We start from the raw sequence: 18,556 nt of genomic DNA on the forward strand, positions 1-18,556 counted from the left end.
TCCGGATAGACAACATGTTCCTTTACCACTTCTGACATCTGCTGAAGGACCACAACTCCAACCCTTGGCAGTCTTGGATACTCGTCTGATCAAAGCTAAAAATACATGGGTCCCTCAGCTACTTATTCAATGGGATGGTGCTACTCCTAACACTTGGGAACCCTTGTCCAGTATTCAAGAGCAATTTCCACAGTTTGACCTTGAGGACAAGGTCACTTTCGATGGGGAGGGTAATGTTATGGTAAAGAATGCAATAGGTGGACCCTCAACAGTACATGTGTCAAATGACCCAGGCCACGTGGAAATTGTGAGAAAAAGCTCCAAAATTAAGAAAATACCATCACGTTTTAGGGATTGAGAGAGAAATATTAAAAAGGGGATTGTATGACCCAAAAGGGGTGTGGAATGTATCAGGAGTTTTCCCCCCTTCTCTCTGTGGTGTCTTTCTCTCTGAATATCCCTTCTTCTTCTTCTTCTGTGTTGTCCTTTATTTTCCTTGCTACCAGTGTCTGTAGTTACTTTGAAGCTTATAAATAGAAAATTTCCCACCAATATTATACTCTTGCTGTGAGTTTCTGATCTGTTTCTGCAGGTTTATTTCAGATTCTATGTTTATCGAACTTACTATCGAGATTAATTGACATTGAAATTGGGTTTGTTTTGAATTTTGTTGATTTTCCTTACATGACTAAGAGGTGATCATACATTGTTTCTTGGATTGCTGAATTGATTAGGACCTGTTACAATAGTTGCTGCATTTAGAGCCCAAAGCTGGTCAGCCATGGTTGATATTCTAGAGAGTGAAGTCATTTGAATGTAGTTTCTGAAGGTTGCAATTTGGACCTGAAATGCCTACGTTGAGTCATTTGTGCTACTGAAATGTTAATCTTCTTAATGTATTGTTTGTTTTCTCCTCGTGGATGGAAACAGAGATATGTTTACATTATTGCTGATTTGTTTACTTCTTCCCCCATGTTTGAATGGATATATTACGGATACGGGTATCCACGGTACCTGCTTGTATCTAAAAATCTGTTGATTTGGGTAGCCGCGCGGTATGGGTCATGCACGGACACAAATATTTGCTCGTGGGGCGGGTGGTGATTAACTACTACCCATGCCTGCCTGCCCTGTTGCCATCCCTATACTGAGAACTGAGACCTAGTGCAATTAGGGTGTATGTAGTACGAGTTGAATTGTTGTGCTGGTGTTACCATCAGGGTGTGTGATATTTTGATGAGATTAATGAATAATAATAACTTTGACGGTAATGTACACCCTGCAGATAGCTTGGAATTATACTAGTGTTGCTGACAGTTAAAAGATTGGAACTTGAGAGAGTGCAATTGACACTTGAAGGTAGGCACAATTCTTGCTCTTTCAATATCTTCCCCGTAATTGTGATGCAAATGAACTTATAAGGGGAGCTTGTAGTGTTCCTTAACAGTATATTTAAAATTACATTTTTCAACGGCTTTTTAGTTTAACTTTTACCAAATCTATATCTGCGAGTGTAGGATTTTTCATACTTATTTAACTCTGATGGTTTGCATAGCTTTGTTTCATATTATAGATGAAATGAACATTACTCAACTAGAGTAAATGTCATGACAATCATATAATACCAAACTTACTATAATGTTATTGCTTTGGCTACTGGAGTGGGTGTAGACCTGTAGCTAGCTTTAAGTTGTTGATTCATTTCATCCAAAGAAAAAAAAAGGAAAGGATAATGACCTAAAAGCATAAGACATATCCTCAGGTCCCCGAGCCATCAAAGTAGTGAATATAATGTTAAGTTTTTCACCTTCATCTCTTGTGCTTGTTACATTCTTGCACTTCAGACTTTAGGAATTTTTGTGTATGGCTGATACTGCTGCATGCGAGATAGTTTCCTCTGGCAATCTTAAGTAGAAAGGAACATGCCAGAACCTCAAATAATGGTGACATTGTCCTCAATTGATTCCTTCCTAAAGCCATAAGAAATATATAGATATATTATAGCTTTCAGTTAATCAGTGCCACTAAATTAGTCCATTCACAAATGGAGATTCCAAGAGTTAGCATCATCCTTACATATATTGCTTCTGTTTTTAAAATTTTAGCTTTTCATCTTTCACTATTTTACTTGTTCTCAGAAACTAAGTCGTAAATACATTCATCTTTCCTAGAAATGAACTCAATTGCTAGGCGTTTATCAAGCTTATTTGGGAAGTCAGCTTGCGCCACTGAACCCTTGAATAGTGGGCGTCATCAACTGCAGCAACTTCAACAATGCAGAGGCATACGAGTGCGGGTCTATAATGGGAACTTGGAATCGGCATTGGCATTGATGCAGCGTAAGATGACATCAAGTGGGATCGAGAGGATGATAAAGAAAGAATAGAGATTCCATATCAAAAACTCTGAAAAGCGTGTTTTAGCCCGAAAGAACTTGGAGCGGAGACTTCGATCTGAGGACCTTGCTCGGAAACTTAAGGCTATTATGATCAAGAAAGTCAGGTAATTAGTGCCTATATCAAAGAGCAATTTCTTTCATTGATCATAGAAAAATATGCACCTGGCTAAGAAACTTAAGGCCATTATAATTAAAAAGGTAGGTGATTAGCCCCTATATCTGCATATCAAAGACCAAATTTTCTCCCTTGTATCGTTGCAAAAATATGCTCCTTCATTCTGCATTGCATTTTTTAATACATGATGTAAGCTGAATTACTGAAAATATCCTGCAGTGATGTGAATATTTTACGTGACATAGTTAATTTGTAACTTCAACCAATAGTCGCCTTTCTATTATTAGTTATTGACAATAAAATTCCATGCAAGTGTCAAGCTTTTCTCCCTTTTACCTCAGTTATTTGGGAAAGGATATCTTGGTCTTTTAGGAATTTCTGAGAGAAAACAGGATCAAGATAATAAAAATATGCTTACCTTGTAGGTTCATCCTCTCTATCTAGAGCCTACAATATCTGAACATAGTGGTATGTGATTTTTTAGCTGAAGTGAACTAATTTTGCCTGGGATAATATCCCCTGCAATTTCTGACCATAGTGAAATATGAATTGTTTGCTAAAGTGGAAATTCTTGCTTAGTTATTCATTTAGCCTGCAATTTCTGACCTAGAAGATATTATTTTTGGGTCTTTTGATTTGTTCACTAGTCAATTCTAACTTTGGAAGCACTGTTATCCTATACGAAACCTTGTAATGCATGAGGATGCATGTTCTTGGATACTATTGAAAAAACTCTTGACTTGACATGACATTAGTTATTAAAGAAAATTAAGGATTGAATTGATGTTGTCATGAACAAATGATTACAAAAGCTTAAGCTGTTGGGTGAAGACACAGGAATGGTTTTATATTATATTCACAACACTTAAACCCTTTACATAAGAGCTCATTGGCTTTGAAGTGTAGACAATGCACAAACCTACAATTTTTCAGCTGAAATTCAACTTTTTATTAGAATTAGGGGATCAATAAGGAACGAACTCCAGGCCACTTTGGTCATAGAGGTTGATTACCGGTTATGAACCAACTATCCCAAAAGTTTAATCTGATAGAGATATATGAATGGATTTATATTATATTTCAAACACTAGTTATTAGAAAAAAATATGAGGATTGAAGGGGAAAACATTAAACTCCTATCCTGGAATAAATCATTACCAACCAAATGTTAAGGCAATTTCTGGTTATGGCTAGTAGTTGTTTCTCTTGGAGTTGCAAGTTGGTGCCATCATCTTTGAAATCAGAAATGTTAACTAGTATCGATTCTGCGGTGTATTCACCACATTGGGTACTTTATAACTTTATGTTAATATTAACTTGTTACCTAGGAACCATTTATCGTTCTTGTTCCCACTTTCATGGATTCTTGTCATGTTTTTATTCTTTCGAGTTTTAATGCTTAGTAATTAGTATGGGAGTTAGAATAAAATTATTCATGTTGTGGCTTCAATGCATATTATATCATGACATCCTGTGGATTTTGTGCTACCTTCATTACCTTAGGCCAGACGATTTCTTCTGTATTTTGCTTCTATTTGTACTAATATATTCTATTGTACTATGACAGGGGTCTTTGAGAGTGTTGCACTAATATCGGAAAAAATATGGTTGGTGTCAGTTGCAGTTATGTGGTTATTTGTTCGTGGCCACCGCAGCTGTCACATTCTTTCAAATTGTATGAGGGGTAGTATGTACTTTGGTAGCTATGATTTTGGGTATTAGATGCACTGTTGCTATCTCATTAACTACGAATAAAGTAGATATTTTGTGATAAGAATGGCAATGGTTTTATTTGACCAAGTCCTGAATCTGGGTGAATACATATGTTGAATTTCCCAGGTCGTGAAACAGTTTTCAATCTGTAGTTGTTGTATGCTGCATTAACCTGATAATTTAATGAACTGAAGAAATAGTTTAGTGAATTGATCTTTGCCTGATAAATTTTGTTTTTTGTTAACAGCCTGATAATTTAATCTTGTAGATCGGATGTTCTGTCTTTGTCATGATAATTTTAGGGGCTAAGCATATGTATAGACGGTTGGTCTCGGTCCTGTCTCATGGGTACCTGCCGACTCCTATCATGACATCCTGTGGATTTTGTGCTACCTTCATTACCTTAGGCCAGACGATTTCTTCTGTATTTTGCTTCTATTTGTACTAATATATTCTATTGTACTATGACAGGGGTCTTTGAGAGTGTTGCACTAATATCGGAAAAAATATGGTTGGTGTCAGTTGCAGTTATGTGGTTATTTGTTCGTGGCCACCGCAGCTGTCACATTCTTTCAAATTGTATGAGGGGTAGTATGTACTTTGGTAGCTATGATTTTGGGTATCAGATGCACTGTTGCTATCTCATTAACTACGAATAAAGTAGATATTTTGTGATAAGAATGGCAATGGTTTTATTTGACCAAGTCCTGAATCTGGGTGAATACATATGTTGAATTTCCCAGGTCGTGAAACAGTTTTCAATCTGTAGTTGTTGTATGCTGCATTAACCTGATAATTTAATGAACTGAAGAAATAGTTTAGTGAATTGATCTTTGCCTGATAAATTTTGTTTTTTGTTAACAGCCTGATAATTTAATCTTGTAGATCGGATGTTCTGTCTTTGTCATGATAATTTTAGGGGCTAAGCATATGTATAGACGGTTGGTCTCGGTCCTGTCTCATGGGTACCTGCCGACTCCTATCCGACTTTGATGGGGAGAACCCGCTTTAACCGTGTTTAGTGAAAAAAATTGAATCCGAACTCGATTCAATTCTTTTACTTTTAAAGATTCATGTCTACTTTTATAAATCATTTGAATTGAAATGTGTTTGCTGTAGTTAAAATATATTTAAGTGAATGAGACCCGATGACAATAGGTTGAGTATCAAAAAAATTATCCCTTCCAACCTGTTCTGTACTTAGCTGGTCCGGAGGGCGAAATCAGCCCCCGCCCAGTCAATAGAAAAAACTAAACCGGCTCAAGAGCCATAACATCATGCCGAAACAAAGGAAAAAACCCCTTCTCAACCCAATCAAAATTGAGGAAAGAGCTAGAATTCTAAGCCAGAAAATTGGCAACACCATTACTACCATCACATACAAACAAAAGCTCAAAAGAGAGATGGTTGCATATCATCACATATCAAAATATCTATCAGCATAAGCATCATATTCATCACATAATCAGTTATCACTTATCAATAGAAAACCAACCACACAACTTTTACATACATTTTCTGCTAAATCCAACAAATAGAGATGATCCTCTATTCTCTGCATCTTCCAACTCCATCTTCTTCTCCTCACTCTCACTCTCACTCTCACTCTCACTCTCCTAACCCTATCCCCTACCGTCACCCAAACACAAACGGTTACATCAAGTTCAGAACAACCTACCGCGAAAACCTTCGTTACCTCACAACATTAACCTTAATCCACCCAAAAACCCAACCCAACAACCTCCCTCTCCCCGACGCCGTCGACCACATCCTCGCCACCGTCAGCTTCCTCAAATCCCATTCCTTCTCCGACGCCGACATCCCCCGCCTCGCCCGCCACTTCCCCCACCTATTCTCCACCTCATTCGACCCCGCCGACATCGCCCCCGTCTTCCGGTTCCTCTCCGGCGACCTCCTCGCCACCGCCGAAGAGTCCCGCGGCCTCATACTCCGCTGCCCGAACCTCTTGTTCTCCGACGTCAACCTCTGCCTCCGGCCGACGCTACAGTTCCTCCGGGAGGTCGGGGTGTGTGGTCTGAACCGGCCCACGAACCGGAACGCGCACCTGCTGAACACGCGCGTGGGGAAGCTGCGCGTGAAGGTGAGGTTTCTGGAGGAGGACGTGGGGTTGTCGTATGAGGAGGCGGTTAACGTCTGCGCGAGGTTGCCGGCGATCTTCGGGTACGACGTGGAGAACAATTTGTGGCCCAAGTTTGCGTTTCTGGTGGAGGAGATGGAGAGGGATTTGGAGGAGTTGAAGAAGTTTCCTCAGTATTTTGGGTTCAGTTTGGAGAAGAGGATTGTGCCGAGGCATTTTCATTTGAAGGAGAGGGGCGTGAGGATCCCATTGAACCGAATGTTGATGTGGGGTGATGGCAAGTTCTACGCCAAGTGGAAGTAGCAACACCATCACCACCACTACATTGAAATGTTTGTTTGGGAGTCGAAGCCGCCAGCACGGACGTTATTTCATGTATATCAATGCACTAACGGAGAAGTTAGAATTATTAGAGAAGCAAACTTTTGACATGTCGACTTCAGCGTGGATTCTGATTGAATTCAATGAAAACCAAACTCACAATGAACTCAAGTCTTGTATTGCTGGCTTCAATCTTCATTACATGAAATTTCACACTAGTCCATGAGGCAATTCATACCTCTTTTCTAATGCAGAAGTACATACTCTAACTGCATGTTTTGTTTCACAATCTGCACAAATTAAGATTCAATGAATGTTTACTGAGAAGTTGAGACTTAAAGCTACTAATTAGAGGTAGTTCTACAACATTTGAGTTTGGAGCCAAACTTAGTATAACTAGTAACCATATCTTGTTCAAAATCAAGGGCCACATATGAACAATTTCCTTTTTTAAGCAGAGGTATTGAAAGAGCACCTCTCTTGGAAACCGATTTTCAGTAAGGATCGTGTTAAATCATAGCTAGCCAGCAAGGTCAAACTGAAGAATTGCATGAGGAAGAGCACATACTAGTACTTCATGGCTCAGAACACATTATTGCGTAGTAAGTTTCTGTTATCAAATAGAAGTGTCCAAGGCCGTTCAATCTTTTGGGTAGCATATGATAAAACTCATGGTAGAATTCAGGTCTATACAATTAGACATAGGAAATAAACTCATTGTAGACTTCAATCTCATGTCTCATTTGTGGTAAAATGGGCAAACCCTGTGCTGCCTCTTCCCTTGTAAAATAGACACACATGACATAGTATGAGCTATTGAGCTTTCAAACAGTATATTGTCAAGTTTCAAATGTTTAGAGGAAACGCTTTGTCATATTATCGCCACAATAAACAAATGTGCTGTCTCTAGCTAACCAGCTTGCTTAATTTGGAACTGGAATGTTCTTTGTCTAACTGTATGTGCCAAAGGCCCAAGCAATGTGCCATTATTTTATGAAGGCTAGATTGAATATCTTAAAAAATGTCAATTCAAACACCACAACTACAATTTTATTTTATATTCATGAATCATGGACTTTTTTTACCAGCATTTATTTATGAAATGTATATCCAAGATATCATTGATGAAAACGGAAACATATCTAATCCCATGTAGGGCAGCATACCTTGACCCTTGATCCTTTAATATGAAAAGGAAAGGTCTGTCTACTATTTTGGGCACTCCGATATCCTTCTTCTATTGGTTATATGTTGATAATAAATCCTCCTAACTCCGTGGATAAAATTCCACAGCCACACAAACATTATCTATATGGTCATCACTTTTTATTTGATCAAACACAGTAATGACTGATCGAATTTTCTTTTATCTTGGTAATTATCCTAAACATGGCAATATATAACTTTCTCAAGAAATGCTAGCGAGTAAAATAGGCACACTCCTTTTTTAACTCTCTATTTTAATTGGTTAAAATCAATGTAAGACACACTGAATATAATTATTGCAGACATAAAAAAAGTGATATGATTATTTAAAGAATAATAATAATAATAATAATCTTATATAAAGGGCTGGACACGAAATGTGTGATGGATGGTCCAGGTGGCCCATTCCCACGAAAGAAACACACTCTCAACACGGTCTCTACTTGTCCCACCCTTGCTGGCCCATCTTACTATCGCTTTCTCTAACCATGATTCGTCACTCTCTGTAGCAACGCGTGTGAATCCATCTCTACCGAAATCAATGAAATGAAACAATGTAGCCGTTACCAGATGCCACGTGTCACCTTGCCGACAAGCTGTTTGGACTCCACGATGCTGCTCAGCTTCTTGAATCTTTCTCACAACACACACAACCACTAATTAATTATCAACAATTCAATTACTACTAACATTGAATTATTTTTTTCTTCTTGAATCTTTCCCACAACACAACCACTAGTTAATTATCAAAAATAGTAATATAATATTTGATGTGACATAAAATAAAAATATGTGAAATAAAATAAGAGAGAAAGTAGAGTGTGAATAAATTGATATTTCCTATATTCACATTTGATATGAGATTCTTTCATGCCATAAGCTAACGTACGTTTATAAGGAGTGTTTAAAAATAGAAATGGGATTGTATAAAATCTATAGTGACATACTCACAGGAATAATGAGGAGAGATATTTGTTTTTGATGATTGCGGTGCTGGCTGTTCACCAGTTCTCCACTCCCCAGTAGCGTAACGAGTAAGGACCAACCACCATTACACACACTTTCTCTCTCTCTTTCCTTCCATGGAACCCAAATCTCCATGATCTCCTCTCCCACCACGCTCATCTTCCTTTCTTTGTCTCTTTCTTTAATACAGTAGTTTATTGGTCGGTTCTGTTGAGTTGGTTTGCAAAACAGGAAAAGGGTTTCTTTCTGCAATTGGCGTGTCTTCTACGGTCCCAAAAACTCTGCCGGAGAATCTTCTTGTTTCCTACATATTCGAATACCTTTTTCCTCTTTATTTGCTGGATTTTAACAATTTTCTGTGTAGCGACAAAAACAACGAAGTTGTAAGTACCCTTCTTTCTTTAATTCTTTTTTGTCGTCATATCTTATGTTTCAATGAAATTGTATGCCAATTTATGTGGAAAAATCTGTTCAAAATTAAATCTTTCAATGAATTAATTCACTGTTTTAGTCCAAGTAGAGAAAGTACAATTTATTGTTGGAGGAAATGGTTGATGATTTGGTAGTTAGTTAGTTGGTACCCTATATTTATTAGTTAGTTTTTTATGTACATGTTATGAAAAGGAAGTTATTGCTTCTGATTTGGTTAAGTATGAGATGAGATAACACACAAGGTTTCATCTTGTCTTTTGGTATTTTCATTCACCAATTCAGGTTTTTAGTTGTGGAAATCTAACCCCTTTACTTTGAATTGCTTTTTACAGGGAGAAAGATTTGTTTTTTTTTTTATCTAAGGGAAGGTTAAATGGCTACGCTTTCCGATATTGGTCTTGCAGCTGCCTTGAACATCTTGAGTGCGGTTATTTTCCTTGTGGCGTTTGCTATTTTGAGGCTTCAGCCTTTTAATGATAGGGTGTACTTTCCAAAATGGTACCTCAAGGGTTTAAGAACAGACCCTGTGCACGGAGGAGCGTATATGCGCAAGTTTGTCAACTTAGATTGGAGGTCATATATCAGGTTTTTGAATTGGATGCCGGCTGCACTTCGAATGCCTGAGCCTGAGCTTATTGACCATGCTGGATTGGACTCTGTTGTTTACTTGAGGATTTACTTGATAGGGTATGAACTATGGAGTATGGACTATGATAGCTTCTATTTTCTCTGAATCAATTATGGCATCCTGAGTTGGAGTTTGGCTATAGAATATATTGTTCAAGGATTTTCAAACATGCAGTGAGTGAATTTTACATCAGCATACATAGGAGAGTACATTCCTGATAATGTTGTGTTTTCTTTGTGCAGGCTTAAAATCTTTGTTCCTATAGCATTCCTGGCATGGGCAGTTCTGGTTCCTGTCAACTGGACAAGTACTGGGCTTGAAGGAGCTGGGCTGAAAAACATAACTTCTAGTGACATTGATAAAATCTCCGTTTCAAATGTCCAGCGTGGATCTGAAAGGTGTTAATTTTCAACTATCATTCAGGGCAATTAAAGTTTTGCTGCTGCTTCTTGACGTTATTTAGTTAATTATTTTCAAGTCTAAAGAAAGAACCTTCATGTCAAGATATTTTCTTGACCTAATATAGTAATATTTATGGATTTGCTATGATGAGGCTTTCAGGTCTAGTGTTTAACTAAGGCTAGCCTTAATTTACAGCAAAGATGTTAATCGCTTTGCATCTACTTTCTAGATACTTTGGTTATATCATAATTACTTTTTTTCTTACAACATCACTTACTTATCCACTCTGTTTATAATTATTATTATTATCTTTCTTTTTATGCACAATCTTGCCTGTTGAAGTTGCAAAATTACTTATTATGGAGAATTTACATCGCTATTTGAATACATAAATTATTGTGGGGTGTTGGCTTTTCTAAAATTGTTACTGAATCTTGTGCTGTACTAAAATTTTACCCTCTACCTCAGGTATTGGGCACACATAGTAGTTGCTTATGCATTTACTTTCTGGACATGCTATATTTTGCTGAAGGAGTATGAAAAGGTCACCTCAATGAGATTGGAATTTCTGGCCACACAAAAACGCCGCCCTGATCAATTTTCGGTAAATTTAATTTTTCTCCATTTCTATTTAGGAGTTTTTCTCTGCAAGACTTCTTGGTTGAATATAATGGCTCACTCTTCTCTTTTCTGTTTTATATATGTACACTCTCTCTTATCTTTTTTGGGCAACTTTGAGATGGAGCAATGAAATTATAGTTTTATGTTACTTGGGTTAGGGTGGCATGCTACTTACTCATATGTCTAGGTAGATCTCAATTGTATATTTTATACTTTTCTGTACTAAAAAAAATGTAGATTACTGGTGTGGATTTGCTAGTCATTAGGCTACCATAATAATAAACTGGCGAGTGGCGATGTATATCAGGCAATAAGTGGGCAAACCAATGGTGGAAAAAAATGTAGTTTACTGGTGTGGATTTGCTTAGGCTAGCATAATTTCAACACATCTTTAATCTGTCAGTATCTTTATGCTTGATAAGTTTGGTGAAATTGCAATTATTGGTTAAATTTTCACTTGTTAACTTCAAGATATATGCGATATTTCTTCATGATGTTTTGCTTATCAAAATGTTATTTTCAGGTGCTTGTTAGAAACATTCCACCAGATCCTGATGAATCTGTTAGTGAGCTTGTGGAGCACTTTTTTCTGGTCAATCATCCGGAAAACTATCTTACTCACCAGGTTGGTTGCTATACACTTTACTCCTAAAATATCATGTTCATTAATTATCTCAATGATTTTGGTATTTGAGAACTTAAGAAATGCTGCAATGTTAAATTCGTAAATTGTCAAATTGATTATGAAATGATGTATGTGAAACAAAGTGCATTAGTAAGTATATTTTTTAGGGAAGTTAATTTATCCTCAAATCATTTGGGGAGGGAGAGTAACACCCCAATAAATTCCTGTCAACCCATAAATAAGATAGTATTTTCAAATTAAATTATATCTCCTTTTTAATAATAATTCAACCATTTATCATTTACGATATGCACATATATATGTATGTATTTTTTTTCAATTTTTATCTCTTATCAATCTTATTACTAATTTAAACCCCAAATAAATATTTCCCCTAGGAAATATATACATATGCCACCCATATGTCACTTAAAATAAGGAAATTTTTTTCCTTTCCACCAAGTAATTCCTTTCCACCAAAATATTACTTCCTCCAATTAAATAAATAACAAACCAAAATCAAACAATAATTCTCCTTAGAGAATTTATATAATTTACGCATATATATAATTATTTAATAAATACTAAATTACCCAAATGCCCTTGAATATTTTTCAGGGTCTTACAGGGAGAGAATAGGATATCTCTGAATATTTATTGTGATATTATGCAGGTCGTTTACAAGGCAAATACACTGGCTAAGTTGGTTAAGAAGAAGAGTAAGTTGCAGAATTGGCTCGTCTATTATCAAAATAAATTTGAAAGGACTTCAAAAAGACCTGAAACAAAGGTGCATAAACTTTAACTTGATATGCTTCCAAAAGTTTTGATAGCTATCATCGGATTAACCCCAATCTTTCCTTCTTATTTACCAGACTGGTTTCCTTGGTTTTCGTGGAAAAAAAGTCGATGCTATTGATTATTACACCACTGAAATCGACAAGCTGTCTGAAGAAGTAAGTACCATTGTTTTTTCTTTAGTTATAAATTTTAGCGCACACTGCATGCAAATATTTTTTAACATAGGATTATGCCAATAATATATTGAAAAAATCTATTAATTATTTTTACATGGGAATCAAATGTTAGTTTTGCAAATTCATGTACTGACAGACTATGATATACCTAATTTGACTAGTATCTTTTATCTTTATCTTTATCATACACACATCATATTTGTTCTGCTTTCAAGGAGTTATTTCCTTATCTAACAGCTTCATAACTTCTTGCCTGCACCTATTATTGCAATATGTATTTTTCTCATTATTCATTAATGCTTTCACGAAATAAAATTTGGAAGACCTGAACAGATACTGAAAGAACTTCTTAGCCATAAAATTTATATTATGATAAAATCTGCAGAAACTGTGAACCTTATTGTTGTGATTCCATAACCTTTCTGTTTTTTGAAATTCTCAATGATGCTTACAGTGATTGAAGCTTATTATCTTTCGCAGATAGCTTTAGAGAGGGATAAGGTCACTCATGATCCCAAGTTTGTCATGCCTGCTGCATTTGTTTCCTTTAAATCGCGATGGGGTGCTGCAGTTTGTGCGCAAACTCAACAAACCAGAAATCCAACACTTTGGTTGACTGAATGGGCTCCAGAGCCACGCGATATCTATTGGCCAAACTTGTCAATTCCATATGTTTCCCTTACTATTAGAAGGTTGATCATGGCTGTTGCATTCTTTTTTCTCACCTTCTTTTTTATGATCCCCATCGCATTCGTACAAACTCTTGCAAGTCTTGATGGACTCGAGAAAAAAGCACCATGGTTGGAGCCGCTTCTTAAAATGTAAGTGTAATCTCCTAGTTAGATCTACAATTTCACATCACTGGATATTATTTACTTGAATTTACTTTATTGTGCAGGAAATTCATTAAGTCATTTGTTCAAGGTTTTCTACCTGGTATTGTATTGAAGCTTTTTCTCATCTTTCTGCCAACAATACTGATGATCATGTCAAAATTCGAAGGCTTTGGATCTATATCATCTCTGGAGAGAAGATCAGCTTCTAGATATTATCTTTTTAATTTTGTGAATATATTTCTTGGGAACATACTTGCTGGGTCAGCATTTCAACAGCTGGACACTTTCATTCATGAATCAGCCAATCGGTAAGTCCTTAAAAATGATTCGCATTTTTAATTGGCACTGTATTCCTGTGCCTTTGGGTGCATATATATGTTATGCTACACCTAAAAGCTTGCATGGGTTGTGGATATCTTGTGTTATGTCTGGTCAACTTATTATGACATGTACAAGAAGGGTTTTTGTACTTCTGCATGTGCTTTAGCTAGTTAAGAACGGTGATGTTAGTTTTCTGAATAGTTGAATCTTTTTACAGGCTGTTCTCTGACTAATTGTCTCAATTAATACCATGTCAATATGACTAACTAAGCATTCTTTTTATATTCTTGTCAGATATCCCATAATAATAGGCTCTGCAATTCCTATAAAGGCTAGCTTCTTCATTACGTACATTATGGTTGACGGATGGGCTGGTATAGCTGCAGAGGTTTTGATGTTGAAACCACTAATCATATATCACTTGAAGAATTTCTTCTTGGTGAAGACAGAAAAAGACAGGGAAGAGGCCATGGATCCTGGTAGTATTGGTTTCAACACTGGAGAACCTCGTATACAATTGTACTTTTTGCTGGGTCTAGTCTATGCTGCAGTGACACCCACTGTTCTTCCTTTTATCATAATATTCTTTGGGTTGGCCTATGTTGTGTTCCGTCATCAGGTACTAAGATGTTAGAATTATATTTCTACATGTCAATTATGATTATATGATTCCCGTTCTCTATTTTTGTTGCCATATATCAGATTAAAACTCCTACCTTCCAATTGCAGATAATCAATGTTTATAATCAACAGTATGAAAGTGGTGCAGCATTCTGGCCTGATGTTAATTTTCGTGTTGTTATGGCACTGATAGTCTCCCAGATAGTTCTGATGGGACTCTTGACCACCAGAAAGGCTGCTTCATCAACTCCATTTCTCATTGTGCTCCCAATCCTGACCATATGGTTTCATAGATACTGCAAAGGCCGTTTTGAATCTGCATTTGTTAAATTTCCCTTGCAGGTATTTCAATTAGTCATTTGGATAGTTAATAATCCTTTGAAGTAGTTCTTTGTGTTGATGGTGGTTTGTTCATTCAATTATCGTCTGCTCATTAATTAGATATTCCTATAATCATGTACAATTCCAATGTTTAAACTTCATCACACCCCATATACACCTCATTTTTCTCTCGTTCTTTCTTTCTATCACATCATATCATATATCACAGCTATCACTTCTGCTTCTGCTTTAAGCATGTTTGGTTATACTGTGAAATGCTGTAGAATCATTTCTGATTTGAAGCTTCAAGTCTTAGCTTCTGAGCGGACTTGCTTTAGATATTGTGCAAATTGTGAAACCCAACACCTGCTAAATCTGCATCCTTTGTTTCCTGTGTCAGAAATTTGATGTTGCCTTTGTAAATTTGTATACAGGAAGCAATGATGAAAGATACGTTAGAACGAGCTACAGAACCTAACCTGAACTTGAAAGGTTACCTTCAGAATGCCTATGTCCATCCAGTATTTAAGGCTAGCATGGAGGATGAGGAGGAGGATGATGTAATGAGTCATAAGTGGGATAGTGAGAGTGTTACTGTGCCCACAAAACGCCAATCACAAAGGAACACACCATTGCCCAGCAAAGTTAGTGGTGCATCATCTCCATCTCTGCCTGATATTCGACATAATCCAGAGCCATAAATTATGGACCCAGTGAATGATATGTATAGACTCAAAAGCTGGTTTTGTTTGGACTTTTGTGTGTTTGGTTTGCCGTTCACACACGTTATGGGACAGTTTCAACTTGAGCAGAAGTGAAAGGAACTCATCGCCTCTGTTAGCTTGAACTTGCTTTTAAGTTGATCTCAACTTGAATCCAAACGGATGAGATTCACACTCCATGCAGAGATTGTAAGGAAGATATTCTTTCGTAATATTTCGGATTTTTTAACTGTAAATTTGTTTCCTTACACGCCTTTTAAATATGTAGCACCAAGCACGGAGAGGATTTGCATTCCACTGTAAATTATCCAAAAATTGATCATGATTTTAGGTCGTGTGTATATTTTTATCTCTTTTGACGTTAGTGAATGGTGTAGGAGTAGTTAGTTATAATTTATTCTCTCCATATAGATATAATATTTAATTGTTGTTATTACGTCTAGAATTAAAAAGTTTATTTAAAATTAAATTAATAAACTTATAATGTAATCTAAGGGAAATTTTCATACTCCCTTCGTCCCCTATTCTTAGATCCTTTAGTTACATACTGCATGTCTCTTAATATAAGACCTTTTACTAAATTTTAAAAATAATATTATGATGTTTTATATTTATCGCTTATATTTATTAATTTTTTAAAACTAAAATATCAAATAGATTCATCACGTATTTTATTTTTATTGATAAGCGTAATTGTTGAAACATGACATTATGATCAGGGACACAGGGAATAGGTTACAAGGCTTTTTAGGGCAACCGAACTAAAAAGGTCGAGCTTTACATATCATTTGGTTTGAAGAATTGGTGAGAAGAGAGAATGTGAGATGCCTTAGCTAAATTTGGGTTTGAGTTGAACGGATCCCTTTATGTGTTTAATTTTATTTTGAGTTTTTGTTTTGTTCCGTTTGGATAGCACCTCTTTCTTTTATAGTTAGTAGTTTGTTTTTGTGTTTTCAGACATCTTGACTTGCATGATTCATTGAAAAAAAAGAAAAGAGAATGTTATAAGAGAAATGATGAGCAAGTTGTAGATTTAGTAAAATAAAAATAGAAAAGAAAAATGAGAAAAAAAATGAAATTCTCTTTTTTATTGAAAAATAAGATAAAAAAATAAGTTATTTGCATGATTCTTGTTTTTAAAAAAGGTCTTTTACATGTAACTTTACTACAACGTTCTTATAACCCTTACTACTTTTAGAAACTCTTCAGTTTTGATGATGTTCACATTTTCACATTTTTTTCTTCTTTTTGAAATCAAGCTAATTTGCAATCAAGAAAAAACAGAAGCAACAAAAGAAGGAGATCCTCTCAATATCAAGTGGCATTCCCAATCCACAAAACTCAAACAAAAAAGAGCATACTTAGCTATGAAGTCTGCAGCTAAGTTGTCCTTACAACAAACATGGAACTAAACAAAAGTGTTAAAATGGTATGAAAAGGCGATCACTTAAAATAGACATTTCTAAATTTTTTAAATTCTAATATTATTATTTATATTTAATTTTGTATTTAAAATTTAAAGCTTCATATTGCTATTATTATTATTATTTTTGTTACAAAAAAGAAAAGATTCAAAAATCAACATTTGTGAACAATAAATATTCGTTCTAATTTATCCGAATAATTTGTTTAGATGATTATTGTTTTTTTTTTCTGAAAGATAGCTCAAGTAGTAAAAACTCTATGACATATGAGTTGGGAGGAGAAGTTCCAAGAATCAATCCCCGAAAGGTATACTAAAAAAAAATTAGTCGTTTTATGTTAGATACCTATTAACCTTAATTGCGAATGTATTTGTTGGGGTATTTTTTAAGAATTTTAATTCATATGCACAGATAGTGTACGAGAGACGCACACCAAGTGCATCTTCCCAGTTTTTTTTCTTGTTTTTTATTTATTAAAAATTTCAGCTGTTTTTTTAAAACATAAAACAACTTGTCGTGCTCTATAGCAATGCTGCTTTGGTTCTGTTCCTTGTGACCGACTAGAAATTAAAGATAAAAAACATACATAATATTGAAAATGCAATTAAAATTTTGTTAATTTAATCATATTTATTTATTTTTCCATTTTCAGCCTTTAAATTGTATTTCATTCCTTGTTACTTTTATTATCATAAGTGCATTCCTTGGAAAACATCAATCAATGTTCTCTCAAAATTTTAATGGAATAGATAAGAATAATTTTTTTTTCTCAAGATCAACAGTTAATTAAAAACAAGAATACTAAAGAAGAGAGAAAATATATTTGTAAGTGATTTGTTTCCTTATGAGTATTAAATATGAGTAAGGATTTTAGTAGTCTGATGTACAATTTAGCATCTGGAATTAATTGTCCAGAGAACACGAGTTGTTATATTATATATTTTGTTTTTTTGTTTCGTTCAAAAAATATTCTATATTTATATATTTAACTTTAGCAGATTAAGCTAAATCATATTGTACATTTGGTGGAATTTGTAATTTTCTAATCATTATCCGTAACCCAATCATTATTCTAGTAAGAATGAATGCAATCGGCATAGCAAATATGGACATAATCTGAATTAAAATTGGGATCCTCAATTAAGAAGAGGTACTAAACTACTAGTACTATATATATCAAATCTGAAATTCAATATTCACATTTGAAATGTTACCATATTGACGTATATTCGCAATTTCGCATTATTACCAAATCATAAAGGATAGTAGGGTCAATGTGATAAGATAAGGGTTTTTTTTTGGTCAAATAAGATAAAGGTTTTGAATCCCAAAATTCTAATATGTTTCTTTTTTGAAAATTCTAATCTGGCCCATCAAAACAAACGCAATCAACCAAAAATAAAAACAGTCTCTGTCTTCGGAAGTAGGCAAAGCAAAAATGCAATAAGCTCAAAATCTCAATTATAAAATTGGGATCCTCAATAAAAAAAAAAGTAATGATATACAATATAATCCAATTTTGTTTTTTGAAATTATATAATCCAAAATTCAATGCTACTAAAGTTAATATTTTTTGGATAATTTTAAAAGTTTATATAAATTGAGAATAAGTTTAATATTGTCGACTATATTAACTACATTTTAAAGGGCGGTGAGATAGTTATATGATTATTATAATAATAAAAAAGACTAAATTGACAACAAGCAAGTTTGTTAGTACAAATATTAGGCACAGGCAAGACATGCCTAAAACTAACATGCCATGGACGGATTGAAATGTCAACAACTTTCACCAATAGAGCTCACAAG

At 35.2% G+C, this 18,556-nt stretch overlaps 2 protein-coding genes across 4 annotated transcripts; both read left to right on the top strand.

The window, feature by feature from the left end:
- Window positions 1-5,420: 5,420 nt before the first annotated feature.
- On the top strand, window positions 5,421-6,880 carry LOC130714896 (transcription termination factor MTEF1, chloroplastic). Its single transcript, XM_057564870.1, has one exon. The coding sequence runs from the start codon at window positions 5,767-5,769 to the stop codon at window positions 6,625-6,627; it is 861 nt and encodes a 286-aa protein (XP_057420853.1). The 5' UTR covers window positions 5,421-5,766; the 3' UTR covers window positions 6,628-6,880.
- A 1,862-nt stretch (window positions 6,881-8,742) lies between these two features.
- LOC130716006 (calcium permeable stress-gated cation channel 1-like) lies at window positions 8,743-15,716 on the top strand. Of its 3 annotated transcripts, none has more exons than XM_057566180.1 (13): window positions 8,743-8,885; window positions 9,008-9,200; window positions 9,582-9,936; window positions 10,120-10,275; window positions 10,748-10,883; window positions 11,424-11,525; window positions 12,199-12,315; window positions 12,401-12,481; window positions 12,983-13,323; window positions 13,401-13,646; window positions 13,954-14,278; window positions 14,389-14,622; window positions 15,036-15,716. In XM_057566180.1, the coding sequence occupies exons 3-13, from the start codon at window positions 9,623-9,625 to the stop codon at window positions 15,300-15,302; spliced, it is 2,319 nt and encodes a 772-aa protein (XP_057422163.1). In that variant the 5' UTR covers window positions 8,743-8,885; window positions 9,008-9,200; window positions 9,582-9,622; the 3' UTR covers window positions 15,303-15,716. The 3 variants fall into 3 exon arrangements, with proteins under 3 accessions (XP_057422163.1, XP_057422164.1, XP_057422162.1); XM_057566181.1 differs by having other exon boundaries at window positions 8,747-8,885; window positions 9,049-9,200; XM_057566179.1 differs by having other exon boundaries at window positions 8,777-9,200.
- The last annotated feature ends 2,840 nt before the right edge of the window (window positions 15,717-18,556 follow it).

This window comes from Lotus japonicus, chromosome 4, assembly GCF_012489685.1.
Source record: "Lotus japonicus ecotype B-129 chromosome 4, LjGifu_v1.2".
Taxonomy (NCBI): domain Eukaryota; kingdom Viridiplantae; phylum Streptophyta; class Magnoliopsida; order Fabales; family Fabaceae; genus Lotus; species Lotus japonicus.

Excerpts from the sequence above, each read along its gene's own strand:
- LOC130714896 (XM_057564870.1), top strand. The coding sequence starts at position 5,767 with ATGATCCTCTATTCTCTGCATCTTCCAACTCCATCTTCTTCTCCTCAC.
- LOC130716006 (XM_057566180.1), top strand. The coding sequence starts at position 9,623 with ATGGCTACGCTTTCCGATATTGGTCTTGCAGCTGCCTTGAACATCTTG. Across the intron at positions 10,884-11,423 it reads GCCGCCCTGATCAATTTTCG|GTGCTTGTTAGAAACATTCC; the intron begins GTAAATTTAATT and ends TGTTATTTTCAG. Across the intron at positions 13,647-13,953 it reads ATTCATGAATCAGCCAATCG|ATATCCCATAATAATAGGCT; the intron begins GTAAGTCCTTAA and ends TATTCTTGTCAG.